The sequence below is a fragment of the Gobius niger genome, assembly GCF_951799975.1.
Source record: "Gobius niger genome assembly, chromosome: 4".
NCBI lineage: Eukaryota > Metazoa > Chordata > Actinopteri > Gobiiformes > Gobiidae > Gobius > Gobius niger.
The window spans coordinates 16,479,972-16,496,525 of NC_136855.1; the positions used below are offsets into that span (position 1 = coordinate 16,479,972).

At 38.7% G+C, this 16,554-nt stretch overlaps 2 protein-coding genes across 2 annotated transcripts; both read right to left on the bottom strand.

Moving 5' to 3' along the window:
- Positions 1 to 701: 701 nt before the first annotated feature.
- Positions 702 to 9,150, bottom strand: cyp27c1 (cytochrome P450, family 27, subfamily C, polypeptide 1). The gene is made up of 9 exons (XM_079555374.1): positions 8,741 to 9,150; positions 7,958 to 8,148; positions 7,352 to 7,551; positions 6,290 to 6,499; positions 5,595 to 5,758; positions 2,845 to 3,011; positions 2,654 to 2,732; positions 2,279 to 2,482; positions 702 to 1,432 (listed from the first exon to the last, which is right to left on the bottom strand). The coding sequence occupies exons 1-9, from the start codon at positions 9,032 to 9,034 to the stop codon at positions 1,313 to 1,315; spliced, it is 1,629 nt and encodes a 542-aa protein (XP_079411500.1). The 5' UTR covers positions 9,035 to 9,150; the 3' UTR covers positions 702 to 1,312.
- Positions 9,151 to 10,015: 865 nt separating this feature from the next.
- ercc3 (excision repair cross-complementation group 3) lies at positions 10,016 to 16,378 on the bottom strand. Its single transcript, XM_079555647.1, has 15 exons — positions 16,252 to 16,378; positions 15,526 to 15,725; positions 14,329 to 14,565; positions 14,159 to 14,208; positions 13,952 to 14,087; positions 13,546 to 13,704; positions 13,195 to 13,399; positions 12,252 to 12,566; positions 11,997 to 12,181; positions 11,659 to 11,861; positions 11,488 to 11,584; positions 11,001 to 11,118; positions 10,791 to 10,909; positions 10,547 to 10,696; positions 10,016 to 10,300 (listed from the first exon to the last, which is right to left on the bottom strand). Exons 1-15 carry the CDS (start codon positions 16,277 to 16,279, stop codon positions 10,160 to 10,162), a joined length of 2,343 nt encoding a protein of 780 aa, XP_079411773.1. The 5' UTR covers positions 16,280 to 16,378; the 3' UTR covers positions 10,016 to 10,159.
- Between the last annotated feature and the right edge of the window lie 176 nt (positions 16,379 to 16,554).

Consider the following 16,554-nt stretch of genomic DNA (forward strand, 5'->3'; position numbering starts at 1 on the left):
TGGTTCACATGTGCAATAAACACAGAAATAAAATACATTTTCCTGCAAACTCTTCTACTTGCTCTTCTCATTTTATATACATACAATACCTTATTCCTTCAAAACCTTCATCAATCCTACATGTTTTAAAGGTGCATTATGGAACATTATGTGAGAGAAAAAACTTAGTTGTGCGTATTTGACCTTAGTGACCCAGCAGCTGTATGGGTGGTTAACATAGCACCTTAACTTCCTGGCCATTGTGATGGAAAGTAAAAGTGCATGCTAAAAACCCATATTTTGTTATTCATATAAATAACTACAGAAATATTGGTAACATATAAAAAAAAAAGCTAAAAGCGTGATGGAGTGTGACAGAAACCCCACAAGTTACACTTTTACAGTCCAGGCCCCAGAGGGGAACCTATTGTATATGTTTTAGTGGTAGGGGAAACCAGAGAACCCGCAGACACGGGAGAACATGCATACTCCACACAGAAAGGCCCTGTCCAGGTGTTGATCATAGCCAGGACTTTCTTGCTGTGAGGCCCGAGCGATATAGATGCTGGGCCACTAAAAGGTCAAAAATATGCACAAACATTTTTATTTTTTTTCTCACATAAAAGTGACATAACACACCTTTAAAAAAGTGTCTCTGTGATGTTTAGACAAATCCAGACAGTTGAAAAGGCACATTTTATCTTTTTTTCCCTTTTGATAACTGATAATTTGTTACTTTCAAGTCACGACAAGCTCACCCAAGCCTTCAGCATCTTTTGAAATGTTTTTTTAAACAAATGACAAGATATTTAAATTGTTTCTTACAGAAACAGATTTATACCATGTCCAAAAAACACACCCATATGTCCTAATAAAACTATATATATTTTAAAAAAAATACATTAGTCACATATGCATTCTACAACAAAAATAGAGGAAACATTCTTTCATTAATTAGTGACTATTAGTTTAATATAGCCTAAACATTAAACAATAGTTTGTTTACTTTAGCTAGATCAGCCAGCTCCACTTACTTTTTTCTTTTAAAAAGGATGAATTTTTAGTCTGACTGTCCAGACTGTTTACATTTTCTAATTTAATGGGATGAATGAAGTGGAGCATTAACACTTGAAAAGCTATGTACAAAAAACAAACAATTAGGCTTCTTTTCTGTCAACTTAACAACTAAAACATATGGACTTAAACTAATTAGCTATGCTTCATTCAGCTTTACAATATCTAAAATCAGTTTATAAAAAGTCTATCAATGCAATAAAAGACACAATAAAATACTGTATACAAAAGTGTGGGTCTGTTAGAGGAATATTATACTCTACAATGCCCTGTTAACAAACTTTAGGTTTATGGGGGTAGCTGGACAGAGCAGACCATGAGTTTTGGCTTTGACATCGTCGGACTTTGGAGACACCTCAATGCGAAACTTCTGTATTATCTGTAAATAAAACAAGATTTGTCAAAAAAGTTTATTTGTTTGCAGAGCAAAAAAACATAACATTCCACCTGCGTAGCCCAACAAAGATCGAGGCCGACGCTCATCTACTGTATTTCTTTCTTTTTTTGCTTTGGTCGTTTGAATGGGCATCCACCGTGAAAAACATAAATCGCCGCCTATGCACGTGATGACTGGGGCAATGCGCTTACATAATTTTCATTCTAAAAAGAACCTTCAGAGGGTCAAACAAATGAATGTCAACAGGAGCCAGATGAGTGTGTTGCTGTTCTGTGAAAGTACCTGTATAACCTCTAAACAGGATATGCGCATACATAGTTTTCATTCTAAACAGAACCTAAACGTCATTCAGAACTGAATGGCAGGACGGAAGGCAAGAAGGAAGTCAGACTTTATTTGTATAGCACCTTTTACACAAGGTCACAAAGCGCTTTACATGAAACAATTTTACATTCCTTCTCTTCTTCTTTCATAGCCAAAGGAGGCAGCACAATTGTACTGACTGCAAACGGGTGCTAATAATTGTGACACACACAATTTTGTTTTTTTCCCCAGCTTTTTTTCAATTCTGCGTGTTTGAAAGTAAATATTTTTGGTTGTAAATCTAGTTTTGTAAATACAGTATTTTCAGTACAACATTAAAAAGAAACAGAAGAGAGATGTTTTTCAACAGCATTTGTTTCTTATTATTACCAGGGGTGCCAATATTTCTTGAGGGCATTGCAATTGCCTTCTTTGTCACTCAGCTTGCATCTCCAGTAAGGTGAAATCAAACCTCATTAATAATGCTTTCAACATATTTGGCTTTGTATCAAAAACAATTCTTACCCGTGCAAGAGCCAGGTGCATTTCCAACTCTGCAATTCTCCTGCCTATGCAGCTCCTGATGCCGTAGCCAAAAGGAATGGAGCCAAAGTTGTCAACGTGGTCCGTTGTGTCCTTTCTTACCCAGCGTTCTGGTCGGAAGTCTGTCGCATCTGTAAAGTTTTCCTCGTCGAGAGATGTTGAGTAATGACAGAGGGCCAACTGCGTCTAATAAAAGCCAAATGCAGAGAAATGTGCATTCCTCAATGAAACGGCACGGGACAGTGATGTATGAGTAATGAAATATGATGTTGTGTTAACTTTCTTCTGGCTGTTGCTTAGCAATTCTTCTTTACTATAATACTATAATAATATTACTCCTATTTCTATAAGCTTTACCCCTTTTGGGATGAAATATCCGCCCACCACCAAGTCATCTTGAGTAATTCGACCATTGCCCGGGAGAACTGGAAAAAGCCTACGCCCAAGAAAAAGACCAGGCCAGCATTATAAAAAGCTCTTCTATTGTTAAAAGATAAAAAACATAGAAATTAACTTTGCAAATGTTGGTAAATCCCTGTGGTTCGTACCTGAGTGTTTCTTTGACCAGGCCTCTGATCAGTGGCAGTTGAGGGACATCATCTGCTGAGGCCACAGCACTGTGTCCTAAAGTTTTCTCAACTTCAGCATGAATCTGCTGCTGTACATGAGGGTAACGAGCTAATAAATACGTGGCCCAGGACAGGGTAAAGGACGTCTGTAAAAAAAGAGGACAATGTTTATTTATCTCTAAGAGAGATATTTTATATTTTTTTCACCCTTGATAATAAGTTAATGTGTACTTATTTTCAAGGGAGATTTCAAGGTCCTAGGTTATTGTGTTTGAGTGTTTGTGTTTTTACATATTATCTTAACATTATTCTTTTCCACTGGATTGTGATTACTTGCGCAACCCTAATGAGGCCCGTCTAATCTTCTAAGCAACTGTGGATGACATGTCAATTAAAGAGCATGTAACTCCGCGCTCAAGTCTGTTTTATGTTAGCATCACAGAGTGTCTGCGAGATCAAAAAGAGAAGAGCTCTTGAAGATGACCACGTCTTATTCACAGTGCTTCGTCACCTTGTTCTTCCTCTGGTCCCCCGCTGGCTCTGTCACCACTCATTCCACATTTAACAACTTGATCCTATTCAACCCCAGCTGGGACAGATGCTGGCAACACCTCACACAAAGCACTTCAGGAATCACATGACAAATCAAACTGTGCTAAAAAAAAAAAAAGCATCTTCTTTCCTCCCCCCACACCGCCTCAATGCTTTCAGACATACATCAGCTCCTCTGTTACCGCACCCGCTGCTCTTATATGAGAATCGCCCCTGAAAGCCAGGCCCCGTACTCCCCCCTTAGACGCACTTTGGCTGGCTGGTGCTATAACTCTAGTTGGGCCTAACACGTCTTGACAGCTCTAGTGTGTGTTGAGCAAACGCAAATGCAGCGAGGGGTCAGGTAGTGGCTCAGAGTAGTCCACCCCCTGCCAGGCCATGGCCGTTGTAACAAGTTCAACAAAAACATACGCACTCCTTTATCCCTTGGCCCCCCGCTACAAACAAAACACTCCACACCCCCGGTTCTTATTAATCTGACAGTACCCAAAACAAATTAGGCACTAGCTGCGCACATGCCCACTCAAATGCAAATGTAGGAATAAAAAAACATGCACCATAAGCCAGGCTGAGTGAGAGTGTGTAGGTGTGTGTGAGTGGGAGACAACGTATGGAACTAGCCCAGGTTACAATCTGGCTGAGCGTGTTTACAAGCATGAGTTTACATGTACTGTACAGACCAAAAATGCTTTACTTCATGTAGCTATATGGGGTAGGGAGTTGTGAATATAAACATACAATCACTAAACCTAACTTCATGCACTAACATTACTTGAGACTTTATTGGAGACATGTCTGGGGATTGTTGTATCTCAAGAACCTAAACAAAAAATGTAAAAAATGTGTGTGTATATATATATTGTAAATAAATCACACATTGCTATTAGGAATTTCAAAACTGGATTTAAGCAAGCTTGCTTTATAAATGGGGATCAGATGAGTAATGTTTATGATATATTAACAAAAAAATCCTACATATCCTTCTTTTTAATGTACAAAGAGTGTTATTTATACAGAAAAAATAATTAGATAGACCGGAGATCCATATCAAAATATTAGGGTAAGATAAAAACCATACATATACTAGCTAGTTTTCAAAGCCCCCTGTGCAGACCTAACAGAAGCGAATGATGAGAAACTAAATCTGAGTGAGAACAATCGTAACAGTGGGATACTGTGTAACCTCTGATTCACTGCATTGACCTGACGCTGGCAAAGCTACACAGGTCTCAATGTGGCGCCAGAAACCCCAGCCCTGAAACTGAAGCCTGGGCAGACACACACGTGCGACTTAAGCCCTGCCAAACCAAGACAGTGCTTCCCCTCACCTACTGGTCGGATCACCTGACACCACTGCATCTCACCAAGTTACATAATCAAAAGAACAAAGAGATTCTAATATTCTACAGGGCGCTTCATCACGTCAACAAAGAGAGACATTGATATTTGTCTTCAAACTTTGTTATAAGTTAACAAAGGGAGTGAAACTGATTCTCAGACTCAGAGCAACCGTAAATGCCAGTTAGAAACCACAAGGATGACCAAATTAAACAATATATAAAACACCCAAGCCAATGACAAAACACGTGAAGCGTACAACAAAGCAAGGGCTGCACGACACATTTAATTAATTGATAGTCGATAGTAATTTGTTTTGCTTTTTTCTTCAAATAAAAGGATTACAATGGAACTAAATTGGGGAAAGCAAAACTGAACTCACACATTTAAGTTATCATAGGTTTTAGGCTTTAGGACTTCAGTGATATCGCAATCTATTGCAACTACAATTACAATTCTGAAAAACATTAGAGCATCTTAAGTGTAAGGTATATTAAACACATCTATTACTTATTACTTCAATTCCAAATATCCTCAATTTTATTTTGTGTCGGTTTGGATTTGTATAATTCTCCTTAAAAGCAGGGTGTCCAAACTTTCACTGTATAAGGTGTGAAGGGCCACAATCAGTGGTCAATGCGGTGAAAATTTCCACTGAGTGCATTTAGCAGAGTTTTAACTTGTGCCCCACACCTTAAAACTTAAAACCAACTTTTTTTTAAAACAGCTTTCCCGCAATAAAATGTTTGTTTTTGAGATATAATTGTGTAGAATAATGAACTTATCATAAAAAGGTACCATCTCTGTTTTCTCTGCCACAACCATATTAGCACACAAACCGTGTCCACTCCAGCCAGAAGCATCTCAGTGACGTTGGCATAGATCTCCTCCATGTTCATCTCCTTGGTGACCAGCAAATGTGTGAGTATCCCTCCTTTAACTTCCTCTCCGCACTCCAGCTGGGCCTTGATCTGGGCAAGCCTCTTACTGACATGAATGTGGCCTGGGATTAGCAGATACACAAGGAAATGGTGGGAAGACATGTGAAAGGAAAGCAAATAGACCAAAGTTATGTAACACAAGGACCCCAAAGAGGGTCATTATTTATCAGGAGGGGATTTAGATGCAAATTAAGATTTTTTCTTTTCTACAAGGATAAAACATTTACCCAATTTTGCATGAATAAATCCACAGACTGCATCAAAATGGAAAACCTTAACTAATCCGAACTAGTTTAAACAGTTAGTAAATTGGAGTTGACATGTCCTCCCCGTGTATGCATAGGTTTCCCCTACAACTAAAAACATGTACAATAGGCCAGGATGAATGATGTGTGTGCTTGAATGAATGAGGGTGATCAGAGGGACCGTAGGTGCAGATGTGTACCTACCCCAGGGGACTAAGCTTACCACTACTATGTGAAAAGCACTATACAAATAAGCTCCTATTACATTCCAATTGTAGATGGTTAAACAAAAACAAAAAAAACAACAACAACAAAAATGCTCCATAAATGCACATAAATGTGACGTACTGAAGTTGAAAAGGCCGTCCCAGGAGAGGCAGAACTCCTCCCAAGGTTTGGGAATGATCGGTCGGAGCCACTTGGGAATTGCCCCAGCGTACATTGTTGTCTTGAAGGAGCTGAACATGAGATGCAATGCGCTTATGTAATCTTGGGTTTCTTTGGGAATCTCATTTTCCAGACAGCCAAGGCGACACTCGTATAAAATGGCTGCCACACCTGTAATGGGAGAACGATTGTCATTTCATTACAGATTTAGTCCAAATGAAACACAAAATATTCATATGGTGTAATGTGCTCTATTTTGGCGTTTATCAAAATGAGGCAGGTACAATGGGACTTTAGTTTGTTCCAGAATTTTCAGAAATCTTCAGATTAAAACCACACCACGTAGAATAATAACCCAATGAATACAATCTAAATGCAAGCATTTATTTTCATCATTGAAAAATACCTCATAAATGTATAAACAAACATGTGCTTTTGCTTTTGCTGTGAGCGGCTCAGCTCTCCTAAGACATGAGGAGTGGGTACATCTCCAGCTTGTCTCCATAGAGATGTTAACTAAAGGCAGAAGAATTGGAGATTTCAACAGGTTAGGTCTTCATCCAAATCCATTCTTTGATTACCCACAGCAGGTGATCACAATCAATAATGTGGAAGAGGACCTAATGTACTTAAACCTAATGCTTGACTACTGAAAAGCTTAAGACCACAGTTTCTAGAATTTTTTTCACCAATAAAAGCACCCATAAGAAAAATAGTGCTTTTGTTTTGTTATTTTTATTTGGTGAAATGGTAAAATATGGCTTTAATCGTCGAATGTATAATTCCATTGTTGCAGATTGAGGGGAACTTAATCATTGTTATTTAGGGTCATTTTAGGTAATCTTTTATTGAAATGTGAAAACGTTATATTTTTCTGAGTTGGCTTTTCCGTTTCATTGACGCTCTTTGGTGACCGTTTTAAGCACTGAATTCCTTTGACACTCCTCTGTTGTATCCACTTCTTGTACTAGCCCAACTTTCAAACATCCCCTTAGTAATCATGTGTGTAATTGTTTTACAAACCTTCCATGGCATATTTGAAGAAGAGGTCATTTACGTTGAAGACAGTGGCTCCATCAGCCTCCTGAGTGCGCAGAATGTCAAGTCTCTTGATGAGGTCGTCCACAACATCGTTAACGTTATCAGAGAAAACGGCTATATCCCGTGGTCTCATTATGAGGCGCCTGAGAACACTGCGCATCTTCAGCCAGTCCTCGCCCTCACTGGAAAGTAGAAAGAATGCATTTCTAACATAACACATACCCATCTTTACATTGGTTTTCAGATTTTACAAAGTAATGTATTATACCAGATGTGGGACAAGAACCATTTAACCCTTCATCATGGGTCATTTTCATGAGAAATACCTAAAAGGAAAATCCCTGTACAACCTGACATTTATATTAAAACCCATGGAATTGCTATATTACATTACAAACAATAGTATTGCCTACCTATCTCCACTGACTACTCTGGGCTCATCAGAAACCTAGCAATTCAATATGCAAAAGGAGCACAACTCTAAAAGTTAAATGATCCCACAGGCAATGATGGTGCACCAGGCATTAGCAGTGGGTTAATACTCATGTAGTTGGTGGTTTTGGAGACCAAAGGTAAAAGTGGACTCACGCTGAGATGAGTCCTGTTGAACGACCCCTCAGGTCTCTGTACTCCTGCCACGACTCCATGTTGGCTCTCTGTGGGGCCATGCCCTCTGCCCTCAGCACCTGGGTGAGCAGTTCGCGGTCTGCGATTGAGACCACCAGCTGTGGCCCAAAGTGAGACTTGAAGATTTTCCCATATTTCTTCTGATGGTCCATCTATGAAGCAGAGTAGGCGTATGTTGTTGTTGGTTTTTACTGGAGTAATAGTCTGTTTGTCAAGGATACATTATACAAGAAGGCAGTTGATTTTTATGTAAGTGAAAAAGTATTTAACAATAACTGAATTGAACTAATAAAGAATAAACAACTAGATAACTTAAAGAACTTGTGAAGGAGTAGCATGCATTTAAATAAGCATATAATAGCATACTGCATACAGACATCGGCAATATACCTTTTTTGGGGGTCTTATTTCACAAAGTGTTAAGAGTACATACATTTAAACATATATTAACCATTAACCACCAAATGGCAAAATATGGCATAATACTAGTATTGTCTAAAGTACCAAAAGAATCAGAAATAAGTTTTTTTTTATGTAAGTTCAATGATTTAGTTTTTTTTTAGGGTTTTTAGCTTGGCACGTGCGGAATCTAAATATTTGCGTAAGTTTTTCACGTGACTTTTTGTGCGGTTACAAAATCGCTGGTTGGGCTCGTGTGTCCCTGTGCGCTTTTACGCTGACTGACGTTTTACGCACACACTTTGAAATGTGAATGAATCTGAAAAAAACAATTTACGAGATTACCTGGATTTCGTGGATTCTTGCAAAACCATCCCTCCAGAAGAATTCGATCAGGTTGGACATTGTGCTGGGGCCAGGCATCTCCTTGAGGGACTTGATTCTAGTTTGCTCTGCGGTGCCGCTGCTGCCCGTGTCCGGCGTCAAGAGCCGCTCGGGCATGTCCGTCTGTCCAGCCGCGGACATCCCCAGAGCCTCGCTGGCTGCGGACTTATGCAGTGCGCGTAAATTGGAAAACAGCTGCCGATTGCCAAGGACATTTTTCCAGCATGCTGTCGTTAAATGGTTGAGGCTAACCATAATGTCTCTGTGCGGGTATAGTCCGATTCACATTTGCAACTTTTTGGAAGTTGCACGTGTAAAGTGACTGCCCTGTGTGGTAACGCGAAGGTGGATTGTCATTGATTGTGGTTTTCTTTTAAACCCATGGCTTGAACAATCTTCGCAGTAGAAGAGGATTGGATAGTCTCTCACAAAGAATGGGAGGGATAAGTCTCTTTTAGGTAGTGGGCGTTTCTTTCCAAAAAGTTGGTGGGTTCAGTGGCGAGGATCTCAACGTGCCACTACAGGGTTACATCACACCATCACTTTATGTATAAACAAACCTCTCTCCCGCTACTTTACAGACTTTCTCTGGACATGAAGGACCCATATCAATGATTACCGATGCTTACTGTACTGTATTTGCACATTGCTGTGTGCCGATATGGGCAAATAGCCAACTGTGGCAAAAGTTATGCTTTTAAGACTGTCAAGAGCCTCTTGACAAAATTGTCACGCATTTTGTTATATGATAGTGCCTTAAGTCTTTATCCCCTGTATGATGCAAGTACAATATATTCAATCCATTTATGTTCCCTCCACCCCAAGGTCTTCAAATAACCCCAACATACTGTCGCCTTTTGTAACCTTCCAGGAATTACGCTTGGATTTTAAGCCAAACCCTCACAGTATGACATAAGCTAATGTGCCATCTTTTTTATGTTTTTTAATAAGTAGTGCTTCAATTAGTGAGTTTTCCTTATCTATGAATGAATTAAAGTTGACCTTTCAATCCTAGTAAGCCTCAAATTCAATGAGACGACTCAAAACAGGCAAGGATGAAAAAGGCTTGCTTGGAGCACCTGTTCCCATACCATGTTGTCAGCCTATTCTTAGATTGCAGTATAAGACTGCAGTATAAAAATACATATATTATTCATGCAAGAAAAAATGATACCTGCTACAAAATCTATTGCTTTATTATGTTTTTGTTACATGTAGAAAAAACGTATATACTTAAAGTATATATGATGTCGAACCAACAATATCAACTGGCTGGTACCATAATGTGTTGGTCTCTCAAGATTAATACAGTAGATACGAAACAAACCTGACTTTGCTGGTATTTGGACAACACATATCTGTACCGTTTTGTATCCTCTGTCATTGTTTTCTGAATCGCTTGAAGAGTGGGTGAACATTCTTAATAGAAAACGCAGACTTATTGCCTCGACCCTGGTACTCCATATAAACTGTGTCGTCAGCTCCTGACATGGAGCTCATTGTCCCCGGCCGCCTCGAGATCTGACACAAAAATAAATAAAAAGAGTTTAAGAAAAGAAGCAATAGACCAAACACCAACCTGGACACATGTATTATTATTATTATTATTATTATTATTATTATTATTATTATTATTATTATTATTATTATTATTATTATTATTATTATTATTATTATTATTATTATTATTATTATTATTATTATTATTATTATTATTATTATTATTATTATTATTATTATTATTATTATTATTATTATTATTATTACCTGCGGCCGAGTGCCAAACTCTCCTGCCACCACTTCCTCCTCTGCGTCCAAGTCTGAAGCTGCCAGGACCTTCTGCAGGAGCTGGTGCTGTTCATCACGAGTAGAAAACATCAAGTCTTCTTCCTCCATTCCTGCCAACTTTGTGATAACCTAAGACATTAACAAGTTATTTAATCTGTATTTTTCAAGGAGCAGGAAAAGATAAATGAAAAGATAAATAAATGTCACATTGACAATGTTACACCTTAAAACTGTACCCCTGGTCAACCAGAAACCTCTGTCTTTTTGTGGAATAAGCCATTTCCTGAGTATCCTGGGAAACCAGTGAATAGAAGTAGGCATTGTACTCCTCTGCTACCATTCCTGAGAGGATAAAAGGGACAGAGAATAATTGTGAAATAGGGGGGGGTGTTGTGTTGTGTTTTTTTTTTGTTTTTTTTAAGACAAAACCAACCTTTTTTGGCTCTCAGGACCCTGCCAAGCCTCTGAGCTTCCTGTCTTCGTGATCCACCATGAGATGAGATCTGAATAAGAACATTAGCCTCTGGCAGGTCAAACGAAGTGTCTCCAACCTGTAAGACAATAATGTAATACAGCTTCAGTGGTTTCATTTTACTGAGGCTTTGGCGGACTTTATGCACCTTCAATATCATATTGTCTATTACATAAAAATATGTCAACTGCACAAAGTATTAAATTGTGTTGAAGTCACCAATTTCCTCTTATATGGGCTGTACAAGGGTTAGAGAGCAAGCAGACAGCATGGCAACAGCAAAGCAACAGAGGTCAAATGAGTGGTAACTCTGCATTGTTATTATCTGATTTGATAGTCAGTACGGAACGTTGTTTAGAACGAAAATAACGCATGTATCTACCCTCAATACACGTCTAAATAGCATGTACATGCACATATTAAAAACAGATAAAATTCCTAAATTTACCTTGGAGATCAAAATGGTGTTGATCTTTGGGTTGTGTTTAAAGTTCTGTAGGATTTGCATTCTCTCCCCTTGTGACGTCGGACCATAAATGAAGGGCCTTTATAGAAATACTGCATTACTGTAAAGTCACTTACAGAAACGGAAGTGCTGCAAGTCTATAATCTTACTTACTTATTGAGACGAATTGCATATTCCTTCAAAGCAAAAACATTATCTGCAAACACAATAATCTTGTCGTTTCGCCGTTCATGGAAGCGGATGAGAAACTGGCAAGCTCGAAACTTGTTGGGGTTCATTGTATAGAGAAGGATTCGCTTTTTAGTCTTGATGGCCACATATTCTCTGTAAAACTCAGGAGACATTGGGCACCACACCTAGAAAACAAGCAAATGAAAAGGGTCACTAACATCAGTTGTTCTCTTTGACAGTCAATAACGCTTGAATCTGCTTTACTTTACTTAAGGGACACTTGTGGAATTAATTAGTTGTTATACAGTTGCATAACGTACCTCTGCACACTGGACTTTGGCAATATAACCATTATTCTGTAGCTCCATCCAGTTAGCCTCATACAATTTAGGCCCAATCAGGAAGTTGAGGTCAACAATCTTGTCATCTTCTCTGACTAAAGTAGCAGTGAGCCCCAGTTTACAGTGGGCCTGGACAATGGTCAGGACACGACGAAACATTTTGGCTAAAAAAGACAAACTATTTTAGCCCACCTATCAACAGCAATTTCAATATTTCTTGACTCTTATGCTCACCAGGGATTGTGTGCACCTCGTCCAGGATCATGAGGCCCCATTCTTGACTACGCATCCACTCCATGACCCTTTCTGCCTCCCACGAACGCTTGGTCGTGTGGCCCAACATAGAATAAGTGCTAATAGCGATAGAGCAGCCAATAGGTTTATCTTTGGCGTCCGACGTGAAGCGACATATTTGAGAGTCATCAATGGTGGACCACATCTTGAACTGGGCTTTCCATTGCTCCACGGAGACAGAGGAGTTACCCAAGATGAGACAGCGTTTCCGGACAGTGCATGCAGCTGTTACACCCACCAGGGATTTACCGGCTCCTACAAGTATATTGAATAGTTCAGTATATTAAACCATAGCACAATTACAGTTCAAGCCTCCAATTAAAAACTATGTCAATAGACAGCGATAAACAAAAACTAGGGTAACGCTTTATAATAATGGCTCATGATTTTCATGAACTTATGCATGAAATAATGCATGATTTCATGATACATTCATGGCTTACTAAATCATGACTTCTCAGGAACAAACATGATTACATGTTGGTTCATGGACGACTACATCCCTGAATTAAACATCTAACTAATGTAATGAATATGCATGAAAATCTTAATAATTCATCATGATCATGAGGATCATATAAGAATACCACAAATTCACCAAAACGGCAGAGGAATGACAATAAAATTATCAACAAATCATGATCATGAGGATCATGCATGAACATCGTGACTCATATAGCGGAAATCTACTTGCTAATTATGTCCCCTCAACTAAAGTGGTGCATCACCCTAAACCTTTTAACCTGTTAAAGACCACCTTAGTCCTGAAGAACAAGCAATGATTTCTGGACTGATTCCTCAATTGGAATTTTTTGGGGAAAAAAATATTGAAACAATTTTATTATAACAAGTACAGCATAACCACTCGCAGCTGTTGACTCACCGCAGGGCAGCACTATGACTCCCGAGCGTGCGCGTCCGTTCCCAAACATCTTGCGCAGGCTTTTTTCTTGATAAGGCCTCAACACAGCAGTGGGCTTCAGGTCTATGTTGATGTCTGGGTTGACTGAATCATTCCGAAAGTCATACTCCGCTAGCAGGGGGTATTCCAGTGTTATACAACGCTTCTGAAGCTCCTCAATCATTTCCTGCTCATAATAAGACAATGATTAGGAAGGAAATGCAGTTTGTCAGTGGATCAGGGAATTAAGTGTCCTCTTACAAAACTGATGGAGATATCCCCAATTATTTAATAAAAAAAATAATAAATATATTAAATTGATGCGATGCATACTTGTCGAATTTCAAATGACACGGTTTGAGTTTCTTCTGCCTCCTCCTCATCTTTGTCCATTTGCTCGTAGTAGCTAAAAATGTCCTCCGGAACTTGCTGAGTTTGTCCATCAGCGGTCTGTGATGTGGATGCACCATCTTTCCCCTGAGTCTTAGATATCTGCCCGGTCAAAATGCATATTTCAGTAACCATGGCACAACATCAATTCAATTCAATTCATCTTTTTTATTTGAGCATCTGAGCTCCACAAAGTTCTTCATAGGAACAGAGTTCAGCACAGTAATCAAGCAAAAGAAAGATACATGCGTCGGTGAATAGCCAAATAGATAAATAAATAACGTGGATAATAACATAATAATGTGTTTTGTGTATGGTGATGACACTTCAATACAACAACTTTACGTACCGCTGATTTGCTGTGGATGACTTCAGTAATAAGCTCAGTGTCCCCTCCTTCTGCATTACGCAGACGACATTCACGGACAACACTGTCCTGTAGCAAACGCTGAATCACATCAGGGAAAGCACTCTCCACAAAGTATCTGTAGACATCAACATTTTTAAAAAGGTGTGATTCTTTTCGGTAAACACATTTGATTAAAATATGCCTTACCTATTGTGCTTCAAAACCAGCTTGACTTTACCATAACTCACAGTGCAGAGCTATTGAGGAAATAATATGGATAACATTTTTAGACCGAGTTCTTTCAATCAGAATTTTAAGAAACTAACAGCAAAGGAAAAAAGATTATTCCATTGGCTAACACATAACATAGGTCATACTTTTATAAACTGTATTATTCCATCAGGGACAGACGTCTTGCTGAGTTTTTGTAGGTACTCCACAATGTCAGAGGTCTGAAGCCCCACACTGACGGCTGCGTACAGGGAGTAGGCGGTCAGCTTGTACTCGTGGATGTGGATCGGCCGACACACTGGTTCAGCTATAGCCACCAAGAAATCCTGAGCGTATTTATACACAGGCGAGAAGGCTTCAAGAAAAATGTGCCCATCAGGAGCCTTAAGAAAAGACAAAGACAGAAACAGGAGTTTTTGCTTGAGGAAAAGTAACAATGGGTGAAATATCAAAGACCTTAAGTTGTTTTGTTTTTCCCCCAGATATAGACAATGCTCATCCCACCTTAAGCAATAATTAGTACATTGTCTCCACCTTGTGGACAAACAGTTGCATAAGCCGGACTGGCAGTTTTGCTCAGTAATTGTGGCTTTTTCATAAGTTAAAAAGACACATAACAGAACAAATTACTAGCATGACCCATGAGACTAATGCATATGAACAAGAACATTATCTAATTGACTAATAATTATTGTTTGTCAAGTTATTTAGAAGTGTGATATAACAATATATTGTAATGTAAACCAGTCATTTAAGGATCTACCATAATATGGTTTACACAAGTAACTTTTTAGGATAATTTTTCATTTTGCTTTAATTTCACATTGTTTATTATATTTGGAGCAGGCTACAGCAAAAAAGGTAGGCCTACTACTTTGGAAACCTCTAAATCTAACAACAAAAAAATACAGTACAGTAACCAAACAGTATTTGGTTAATTGGCTGCTGTTAGGACCAAGCTCTGTATGTAATATTTGGAATTTTTGGCCAAGATGATCTGGTTTATTTATTTAGCACGTTTAAGAAACAGACCTATCTGTCCCACCCTTGTGTGGTCTTCAGCTCATTTTGACCCGAAAACCACTGGAGCCCGCAGAAAATGACCAAAATGACCCAAAATTAACGGAAATTTTTTGTAAAAAGAAGCAGAAAAAATAAGAATGTATGGTTATTTTAAGGCTCTTTTTTGGAGTGTACATTTTTTGACATTAGGGTCTTGAAAGGATTTTGATCCTTTCAAGGATCAAAAGGCCATTTCAGGTAGCAGTCAAAGTGGCGACAGGAAGCCACCTCTACAGCTGATGATTAATATTTACAGAAATATCAATCATAGCTAGTCTCACCACCCAGAGCGGCCGTGATGAATGGTCGTTCTTAAGCTGCATATCGAGGCGGTAATCTTTGGCTCCATACTCGTCCGCTCTGGTTCCAGATTCATCCACCTGCTTCCCCGCTGCAGCAGGGACAGCCTCCTGCGACTCAGTACCTCCAGCATCATCTTCATCATCCCTTTCCTCATACACACGCTTTTTAGACTTCTTGTCTGTGTGAGAGAGAAAAACAAATTACTATAAATGGAACAAACTTATTTAGTAAATCAGAATAAAACTAATTCAAACTAGATTGTGTTACTATACATAAAAGACATACATCTAATGCATACTTCATTATATTTCATTATCTAGCTTAGAAATTCCAATAACAATACATAATATTGTGATATGTTTACAAAACACTGTGGTAATTTGCTGGAGATTGAAAGCTAGATGCCTAAATTAAACTAAGCAAACCAAAATAAGTAGACATCAACTGACTACGAGCTTTAACAAATCGTTTACAATTTCAGTAAACAAGAAGTTGTGCCAGAACAGGAATGAATGTTCTTTATCAGCTATACTTTACTGAAACCACAATAACATGTCACAAATAACAGATGAACTCGATTCTCGTGTCTGATTGTTACATATCTTAGTTATGCACCAGAATCAGATGAAAATACACACTGGTAGTTCAGGTAAGCTAATCGCCAGCCACATGCTAACCAAAAGAGAGCAAAGATTACAACTCACCCCGATCACTTTTATCCTTTTTACCCATCGCTTATGCTTAGGTTGAGTATGGATTTACTAACATCCCGTGCCTGTAGAACAAAATTAGTTACAACATTAGTGTAAAACTGACACAACCTTTGGCTATAACGTGAATAACACTGAGATCCACTGTTTGATTTTAGAGACGTACTTCCGGTTTGTCACTTTAAAATAACGTTACTTTTTTTTCTTTACCTGAAAAAGGGAAACATGTCAAACAGAAAAGCAATATTTGATACATTTCGATAAGGACGACCACACACACGTTGTTTTCGGTGGAAT